Source organism: Zootoca vivipara, chromosome 5 (assembly GCF_963506605.1).
Source record: "Zootoca vivipara chromosome 5, rZooViv1.1, whole genome shotgun sequence".
NCBI lineage: Eukaryota > Metazoa > Chordata > Lepidosauria > Squamata > Lacertidae > Zootoca > Zootoca vivipara.
In genome coordinates, this window is record NC_083280.1 from 38,113,247 (window position 1) to 38,122,945 (window position 9,699).

Below are 9,699 nucleotides of genomic sequence, written 5' to 3' on the forward strand. Positions count from 1 at the left end.
ATTCGCAGTAAATATGCAAACAGAGTGCCATTAAAGACTCCCCTAAACACTAGCATTTGCGTGTTTACTCAAAAGTCGCCCCCACTCTGTTCTCGATGGAGCTTACACTAAGGTTGCGGCCTCAGAGCGGCCCAGAGGACAGATCGCTAGCTGGGGAACTCGCTGAGTGGCCGAGAGCCAGTCATTGTCTCTGACTCAACCTCAGTTTCCCAATCTGTAAAATAGGAAGAGTTGGTTTTGAAAGAGAGAGCGAATATAGCATTATACACGCCCCTGGGCCTTAGATGCAGAGGAACCCAGGAATCGAAATAAATAAATAAATGGGTGGGTGGGTGGGTGGGTGGGTGAAAAGGAGTTTGAAAAGCTATGGGCACAATCTCCCTGGAAGTTCGTCCACGGCAGGAAAGATTGAGCAACTGCTTTCGTTCCCTACAAAAACCCAATTCATTAGCAGGGTAATTTCCCGGACGGTATTAAAATTGTTTGTATCCTGACCCTACTTTTTGCAGCATTTGAAGGCCTTACCACACCGACAAGGCGCAAGTAAACTTAGCCAGTTGTCTAGAAGGTTTTGTTTTGTATGGATCGAGACTGGATTCACAAGCACATAACTGACGTGTTCGACGACAGATTGTCTTTATTCAAAATGTCTTTGTTCAGCAAATGAACAGAATTAACGAGGTAAAATCCTTCTGGATACAATTCTTCCCCCAATACATTGTTAAAACATATTTAAATTACCACCGTGTTGTTCATTTTTTTAAATTTTATTTTCCATTAAAAAAAACAATTCTACTGCCTGACTTCATATCTGACATTCTGTCTAAAAGTAAACTTAGGTCTACTTGCACTGATTCACACAAATTGAAGGACTATCTGTTTTAAATTAAGCAAACACTATCATACCATGTTTGAAATATAAACGTTTTTCACCCTTTTTAATATCTCTGAAGAGCTTCTTCTTTTTTAATCTTTTTGACATGAAAAGCAATTTTAAGTTATTAGTGCTGGATGGTAAAATATAGATATATAGATATATATAACACAGCTAACTCTTGTTTTTTTAATGTGCAAAAAAAGGAAATCGTTAAGTCAGAATACTTCCGGGATTTTAGGAATTCAAGTCCGATTCACATCCGATCATATAAACTCATAGACATTGAGATAATAAATAAAAAAAGAAAATCATCATCATCAAAGACGTTTCGGCCTTTCGGCCAAAAAAAGGGCAATTAAAAGTTTGACACATTTACAATTCTTACAAGTTTCGGGGTTCCTCGGAGCCCCAAGTGCAGAAAGAAAAATACCTTTTGTGTATTTGTTTTTGGATTTGACTACAAAGTCTCGGAGTCTCCCCATCCCCGCCCTCCCGCCCTCGGAAAAAATCGAGTCTTAAAAGTCTTTCCCCAGGTGAAATCAGGTCTCCGGGACATCTCTCCCGTGCTCAAGTGGCTTTGCTTAGGCTCTTAAAATATCTTTGTTTCTGAAGTCTGGTCAATATCACATGCACCACGGAGGGATTCCGATTCCACCGGCAAGCCAAGGCTATGGCGACGTGGGGGTTTCCAGGCCGCCTGCCCTATATGGGGCTGTCAATGATGGGAGCTTGCCAGGGGGGTTACATGGCTGCGGCGTGCGCTGACGAGTAGGGGTCTATTCCAGTCTTGGTCATGCCTGGGAATAATATGTAGGCCACGGGAGGCTGCAAACTGGACGTCGACCAAGCCGTACAGTTACAGGGCACCACGTAGCCGGGGTTGGTGGGCGACGGGTGGGTGTGGGTGTGCTGGCTGGGGCAACTCAAGGTGCCAAAGGCCCCGTTCTGGTATCCCAAGGTGGAGGCGTAGGGCAGGGTGCTGGTGGCCAAGGTGTGGGGCACCTCGGTCATCTTCTGGATGGCGCTGGAGCTCAACTGGCTGGGGTCAAGAAAGGAGTAGGGCGTGGAGGTGGGGGGCAGGAAAGCCCTCGCCTTATCCGGGGAGCCGAGCAGAGAGTCCGTGGCTGCCACGGGGAGCCCGGCCGCCTTGAGGGGGTCAGTGTCTCCGAGGTAAGGCAAAGGGAAGACATACCTGTCCTTCTTGAGGAGGTTCTTGGGCTTGCGACGGGGCCGATACTTGTAGTCGGGGTGCTCCTTCATGTGCTGGGCGCGCAGCCTCTTGGCTTCGTCGATGTAAGGGCGCTTCTCGGCTTCCGACAGCAGCTTCCACTCGGCGCCCAGGCGCTTGCTAATCTCCGAGTTGTGCATTTTAGGGTTTTCCTGGGCCATCTTCCGACGCTGGCCCCGGGACCACACCATGAAGGCGTTCATGGGGCGCTTGATGTGGTCGGAAGGTTTGGACATGGTGGTGTGCCGGACGGAAGCCTCGTCGAGCAGCCCAACCGCCGCCAGCTGTCCCTCGCCCCGCGCACCTGGCTCCGCTTCGCCTCCTCCTCCTGCCTTCCAGCCAAGGCGACCCCCCACCACGCTCAGCTGATCATACCAGTTCTCCGGACGATCCAGTCCCAGCCAAGGTACCCCGATGGATGGCTGGGGAGCGGGGAGGGGAGGAGAGGAGAGAAGCGGAGCGAGCGAGCAAGCAGCAGGAAGAGGAGGAGGCAGCCGCAGGGCGAAGGAGCCCGAGGAGCGAGGCCAAAGGCAATCCAGGGGCGCCTAGTCCGCCGGCGAGCGAGCGCTCTCTCTCCCTCTCTCCAGAGGATTGCCGGGGGGTCCCCTCGACGGCCCTGGAACCGGGGATCGATGGCGACGCGGAGGGTGTCTGGCTCCGCTGGCAAGGGACTGAGGACAAGGAGCGGACTCGGAGCCAAAAGCGGGGAAGTTCAAAGGCGAGGCTGTTCGGGACGGCGCGCAAGCTTGACGGAGCGGCGAGTAGGGCGTTCACTCCCTTCACCTGATCGCCCAATCAGCGGCCAGAGAAAGAGCGAGCGAGCGAGGACGAATACCTTCGGAAAAGAGAGAGAGCGGGAGAAAGAGGAAAAAAGAGGAGGGGGAGAGGGAGGGGAGAGGGCAGAAATCACTAAAGACACAGGATTAAAGGGGCCGCTTTTGTTAGACGGCGCGCTAATAGCAGCAGCCAATAAAACTCCGCCCATCCCCTCGTTTTAGGGCGGAGTGGGTGAAAAGAGCTCTTTTGTGCGGGGGTGGTGGTGGCTGAGTAGTGGCAATCCTCCCCCTAATTTGGGGAGTGGGGTTCAAACAAACGGAGTGAATTTGTCAATGGGGCAAGAGCACGAGCCAAGGACAAGGGCATCCTTGTTAATGTTTTCCCCCTTGTTAATGTTTCCCCCCTTGTGTTCGACCCTACCAGAAAAGCACCAAGTCTGGCTACAGAGAGAGGTGGGGGGGGGCGGAGGGAGAGAGAAATGCCAGGCGACAGGGAGCGTGCGATTGTTTGAAAAGCAAAAGTGAGCAGAGCGGCGCGAAGGTCACCACGCGTCTCTCTCCATCTTCCCCCCCTTGCCCCGCAAAGAGTTGGGCCAAGCCGGGACGAGCCTAGCAAAAGCCGACCTGGAGAAACGGGGCTGAGCTAGCCTATGAGGCGGGGGGGGAGTGGAAGGACGAAGCTGGATCCATATGCATTAAGGGGGTCTGGCACTTCGATGGGGTGGACGGGAGTGGAACAGGGTAGACCTAAACTTCCAGCGCTATTTGGAGTGCATTTTTATACTAAAAGTCAATAGTACTTTATGGCTGCGAAAATCTAAAAAGCCTCAAAGAGCGCGAGTTCTGCACGACTTAAGTGAACTGGGCTAGGAGGGGACTCTGGACGGGGCGGCGCCATAGCTGCCAAGTTTTCACTTTTCTCGCGAGGAAGCCTATTCAGCAAAAGGGAAAATCCCTGTAAAAAAGGGATAACTTGGCAGCTATGGGCGGCGCGGCGAGGAAGACATTTGTCCCCTGTGCTTTGGTGACGATGCCCTTTTGTGACGCGCTCTCTCATTCTTCTCCTCTGCTTTAAATCTAAGCCTTTCTCTGTCCTGGTGTTTTTGTTGTTGCTTGGGGGGGGGGGGGTTTAACTATTAAAAGATTGGCTTCTAAAGAGAACAAAATACCCACAGGAGTTTTCCCTCCCTCCTCTCTCCCCTCCACGCCTGTTTTCTTTGAATAATTGCTGCCTAACGCAAAATGCCCTTGGGGAAAATATTTATTAAATGGAAACCATTTCCCTCGAATCCCTAAAGAGCCCGGGTTCTTTAAGGGCCTATTGGCTCTGTGCACCTGCCGAGTTTAAAACTGGTCCAACATCAGCCTTCCCTCTCTTCCTCCACACCCCCGCCCCGCCCCTCGACCCTCTTCCATAGTTTCCCATCGCCTCCTTTCGCTCTGTAGCTGCTCTCTTTCGAAAGACGCGTCAGAGTTAACAGGAGTTGGGTTACCTTCCCTTGTTTTGTAGATCCGGACCTTTGATGATGCCTTTTCTGCGTCTCGGGGTGGGGGTGGGGTGAGGAGAGAGGATGTTTTAAAATATAGGAATTCTGAAACTCATTTAGCCAACTGCATGGTTCAAATTTGATTTTGATTTTTACAAAAAAGGGGAAAGAGCACGCCAGGTAATTTTACATCCCTGATTTTAAAGCTGTCAGGATGTAAATATAGGCGCCTCATTCATTTTTTATTCCAATCAAGTACAGAATAATAATAATAATAATAATAATAATAATAATAATAATAATAATAATATCCACTATGCCCCGTGGTATTAAACATTCTTACAAATATAAAACCATATGATTTGCAGCACTGTCTAAGGGGCGGGGCGGGAACCTGTCATTTTCTTTCCGTTGTTATGGGCCCCCCTGCAGAATAATGGTTACCAATTAGCCCCCCTTATTCCAACCTCCACTGACGAACTGATTTTACTCAACTTCCTATTTAAAGCAATGGAAGGCCAGTTTCAGTCCTTACACCTGTACAGAGAGGCATCTTAAACCGCTCCCCGCATGCAACACCTAGCTCATCCTGGTTCATTTCAAAAGATATCGGAAGTGTACAAACACACACACACACACGAGACACAGAAGCGCGCACACAGATATTCCCCGCGCCGCCGGCTTTCTCTCTCTCGAAATCAGCGCCGTTGCCTGCCGAGAGTCCAAACCATAGTTTTGTTTTGTTGTTTTTCGAGCTTGGGAAGAAACAGCAGCGACAAGCTCTCCCCGCGCTTGGCAACGGCGTAGGTAATAGATCGCAAATATTTGCAGAACACCAATCATTTTTCAGCCAGAGACATTCTCCCCCCTCCCTCTGTGCCCGGGGCCCTCTGCGTTTTTGCTCCCCAAGGTATATTTAGAGGTTAAATGCCCCATACGAGCGGCTGGTTCATGCATATGTAACGCATCGGTGCTGTGCTGCGTGTGTATTGGTATGTCTTTTTCGAACGGAATCCTCCATTCGACCGCCCCCGCTTCTCAATTCTGCCACACTTTTATCCAAAGGAAGGTTTCTAATATATCAGCGTCTAGAGCAAAGAAAAAAGAAAAAGCCACCCAGTGTTGGTGTGGGTTTTTTTTAACGCAGGGTAAAGAGTGGCCTTTGATTCCTGAATTGCATGTGCATGTGCGTAATATATATGAAGTGATCTCCTGAATAGAAAACTACAGAGAGAGAGAAAGAGAGAGTAAATCCGTGCCATTTCAAATGCTCAGGGGGATAGACATGGATTTCGATTTAAATAGCTGAAGCCTGGGACCTTGGCTTCTGCCTGTGTCTTCTGCCTGTGGCGATGCACGTCCATACGTACCTTTTCGAGACAACATCAGACATCTTCTCCCACCCTCCCTAACTCCCACCACTGTCGTAAATTGATGGCGCCCACGAATATGGCTGTATATAAAGCTTATTCCTCCCGCACACGCCGGCGTGCTCCGGTCCTGTGGGCTCAGCTCAAGTAATGGCCGCGCGCGCCTGCTATTTCTGAGCCCGGCGCGGGTGCTCAGCAAGCAAGCAAACCCTGGCGCAGGCCTGCCCCGCTCGACATGCGCTTTTACGCGGCAAGAATGGTATCATTGCAAGGGCCCGCGTAGACGGCTTGAACGCAATATGTAACTTAAGTAAACGGACGTGATTAAAGAGGGGTTTTCCTCCGCCGTCGATTTTTAAACTTCCAGATTTAAGATGACCAATAGTGATAATCTATGAGCTCGCTCCCCTCCCTCCCCGGCAGAAGTTGAAGGCGGCGGTGGCACCAAAACACCGACGAGAGAGCTGATGGAGCGCGGCACGACGCTAAACATACACATAAGCAGTGCTTTTTGTGGGGATACGCGGTGAACATTTTGTGAATCTAAGCTTGGCCTCATTGAGGGCAGTATTTCAATATGAGTCGGAAAATAAGAGTACCCCTAAACATTTTCTTTATAGAAAAAAAGCACTGCACATAAGATACATAATTCACCAGGTCAGAGGAAGGAGCCGCAGTCCCTTGCCCTCACATCCTATCCCCGGGGGAATTGGAATATGATTCAAAGGCGGCGGCAGACGTTCCTTAGTAAATTTCGTTGGCTATTTGGAGGCGGGAACCCTGGGAACAGGTGAGCGCTCCCTCTCCCATCACGCACCCGCAGTAGCAAGGGCGCGCGCAAGCGCACGCACACTACTTTTTCCTCGGTCAGGAAACTCCTGGAGAAATCACTTCACACCGTTTGCCTGAGGGCGTTGGGAAGTGGGGGCTGGGAAAGAAACTATGGTGCCTATCAGGCCAGGAGGAGACCCCAACCAGGCGGGCAAAGAGAAGCGGAGTGGGGTGGGGAAGCGCTTGGCGTGTTGTTGCTTAGTCAGGGCTGCAGATGCTATTTGTCTCCGGGTGAACAAAAGTCCTCTCCAAAATACTCGTAAAGCGCGCTCTAGAACCGAGTTTGCGACCTGTTAACACAGCTCACGATCCTGACTGATTTTTTTCTCGCAACTTCCACATTTTCTCCTCAACTGCGAAAATAATCCCAGGTCTAAATCGGGTCTCTGTAAGGAGCTATCCAAAGCAGCTCTTCTCTTGCCCATTCGCCCCCTCCGACTTCTTGGGAAAGCTCCGAGACAGCTCAGGCGCAGCGCTGTGCGAAGGATCCTCCTGCTTAGCCTAAATGGACAGGGGTCATTCGTCAGCTGAGACTTCAAGACTCAAACTAAAATGATTGTTTAGTCTCGGGGCAGGTTTCCTCTCTGCCTCAGTTCCTCACCAGCAACTAAAAAAAGCTGGGGAGGGTAGAATCGGAGGGCCAATAGGAGAGAAACTGCCACCCAGAGCCCTTTGCCAAGGCAAACGTCTCTCCCGCGGCTCATGGCCGTAGCCTGGGATTAGTCAGCAGCCAGATGCGCCTTGCGCAGGCAGCCGAGTTTCCTAATACGATCCCTTCTGCGGGCTCGCGGATTCCTCCCATCCCCAAACAGCACTGGGATCTTTCCACCCGGGGTTGCTGCGAGGGTCTGGCTGGGAAGCGCTGTCACCCGACCGGAGCGCAAGGTCGGGAGTTCACATATGGACCAAGGTGTGCAGAGCCACAAGGCAAAGACCCGCGCTTGATAAAAGGCAGGAAAATCACATTACAAACCTGTCCTGACCTTGGGTGTGCTGTCCCTTTGACTCAGGCTCGATGACATATCGGTTCTTTCCTCCTCCTTTCCTGCCAAATTATATTTTATCCATTTATTTATTTTCCCAAAAACATTGTTATTGGGGATGGGTGGGAGGAGAAGTATGTATTTATTTGAGTAGGGGGCGGGGGACATGCTATCATTTCCCCCGCTTAGAAACAAGTGAAATTTGGTCTCTGGGTTTACAAAATAATCCAGATAGTAAGACCAATCGTTTGGGAGTTGAAGACTGCCCTTTGTTGGCTGTCGAAGACCCTTTCAAAAAACACTCCATAATTGTTTGGACTATTGATGGAGCGAGATTGCTCTGCCAATAAACTCCCCGGCGCTCGTCTAGGCGCGTTTTAGCAGCTTGGGAGGGAAATGGAGAGAGCGCGCACGCACACTTTCTCTTGCATTGTGCCCACATCGTTCCTTCCCATGGGAGGAGGAACACCCAAATGGGGGATTCTGTTGAATAGCCCGCTAAGTCTCTCATGGAATTCCAGCGACCTCGTCTTCAGGAAAAGAGAACCCACCTGCTGCAAAGACAAATCGCTCGACTTCAGCAAGCTTGCAAGGAAGTTTGTGGGGTTGGATCCCCCTCCCCTCGCTTCTTTCCGCCAAAAGGTATACAAGAGAGAAGGGTGGGGACGGGGTTATAATAAGGTTATAATCTCCCGTAGAGCACAATATATGAGCAAATGCTGCGCCCGAAGGCAGTTCAGCTTCCTTTGGGAATCAATCGCGTCCAAGCCCAATTAGGAGGCGCCCTCTGCACAGGCGAATGTCATCCCGGTTTAGAACTGGGAGCGCTTGCTCTTTCGGGGGCAGAAGAAAATAGCAGAGAAGCAACAGGACAAGGACCGACCAAGTTTAACTATTCTTCTCTTCCCGGCACCCATCTAACTGGACGCGCCGGAGAAGTCATGATTTCTGAGTTAAATTGGAGACGGGGGGCGGGGGCGGGGAGCAGGTTAACCACTTCGTTTCAATGCTGAGAATGAATCAACTTTAAAGTGCGTTGCTTTTCACGCACAAAAGCGCAAAATCAACGGGGGAGTATAAGGATCTCAGAGGGTGCGTAAGAAGTTTTCGAGAGACTGTCAGGAACTTCAGTATCACAATCCATTCATTCCCTGCCCTCACATACTCTACACATGCAGTTAATTCCCTTGGCGATGTGAGAAGTGGTTTTCTGGAGCGGCATTTTGATGAAAATGTGTGGACCCGAAGTATTGTGCGATATATATATGCAACACATATCCAGACATTTACATGCCACGAGCTCCACTAAAATAAGTGCGGGCACTCAATCCCTTTCTTCTTCTTTCGGAGAGTTCCCAGAGTAATTACAAGTAACAGCATTTAAGATTGCGATCCTAAATATGTACTGGCAACTACAGGACATACACTGATTAAAAAATATTAGGATATGGCTAATAGTTTCAGCAGAAAGCAATATAAAACTATTAAAGCAATGAAGAGATCCGACCACTCTTCTTGCTGCTGCTGCTATCATTATCACCACCATCACCAATAACCACCATGACGATGACCACTACCATCTCTTTGGTCCATCGATTCCTGAATCCTTAAGGATGGTTGACTTGAAGGTGGCATTGGTACAGCAGTGATGCTCAAAGGAGCAGTTCTGAATTATCCTGAGAAAAGATAAGTGAAGTTAAGAGTCATTAGTCATGGATCAAAGCCTTCTTCCTTGTTCAAGAGGCCACCGTCCTAAACATACAAACATGAAGAAAGTCCAGTTGATTTTAGAGGGGGTTCCTTCTTAACAACATGCTCATGCTAAGTTCAAGCCTCTGTTCTTATTTTCCATCTAAATGCCAGTGTTATTTTTGGAATTGCAAGCAAACACCTTGGCATCTGCTGGCATTTCAGGTTCTTTCACAAACAACTGCTTCATTATTGTTATTTATTAAATTTCTATGCTGCCCTTCATCCAAAGACCACAGGATGGTTTGCAATATAAAAAAATACAAAATACAAAATGAGAATACAGCATACATATGAAAACAAAAGAAAACCACTAACTCCCTTCACCAAACACATTATTATTATTCTTCATTACATTTGTACATAAATGTATTAAATTTCTAGAGTCACACCTGAAT

The 9,699-nt window shown here is 49.3% G+C and overlaps 1 protein-coding gene across 1 annotated transcript; it reads right to left on the bottom strand.

Moving 5' to 3' along the window:
* Positions 1 to 1,618: 1,618 nt before the first annotated feature.
* SOX14 (SRY-box transcription factor 14) lies at positions 1,619 to 2,371 on the bottom strand. Its single transcript, XM_035133606.2, has one exon. It carries the CDS (start codon positions 2,339 to 2,341, stop codon positions 1,619 to 1,621), a length of 723 nt encoding a protein of 240 aa, XP_034989497.1. The 5' UTR covers positions 2,342 to 2,371.
* Positions 2,372 to 9,699: the final 7,328 nt, after the last annotated feature.

Coding starts and splice junctions, on each gene's coding strand:
- SOX14 (XM_035133606.2), bottom strand. CDS start 2,341: ATGTCCAAACCTTCCGACCACATCAAGCGCCCCATGAACGCCTTCATG.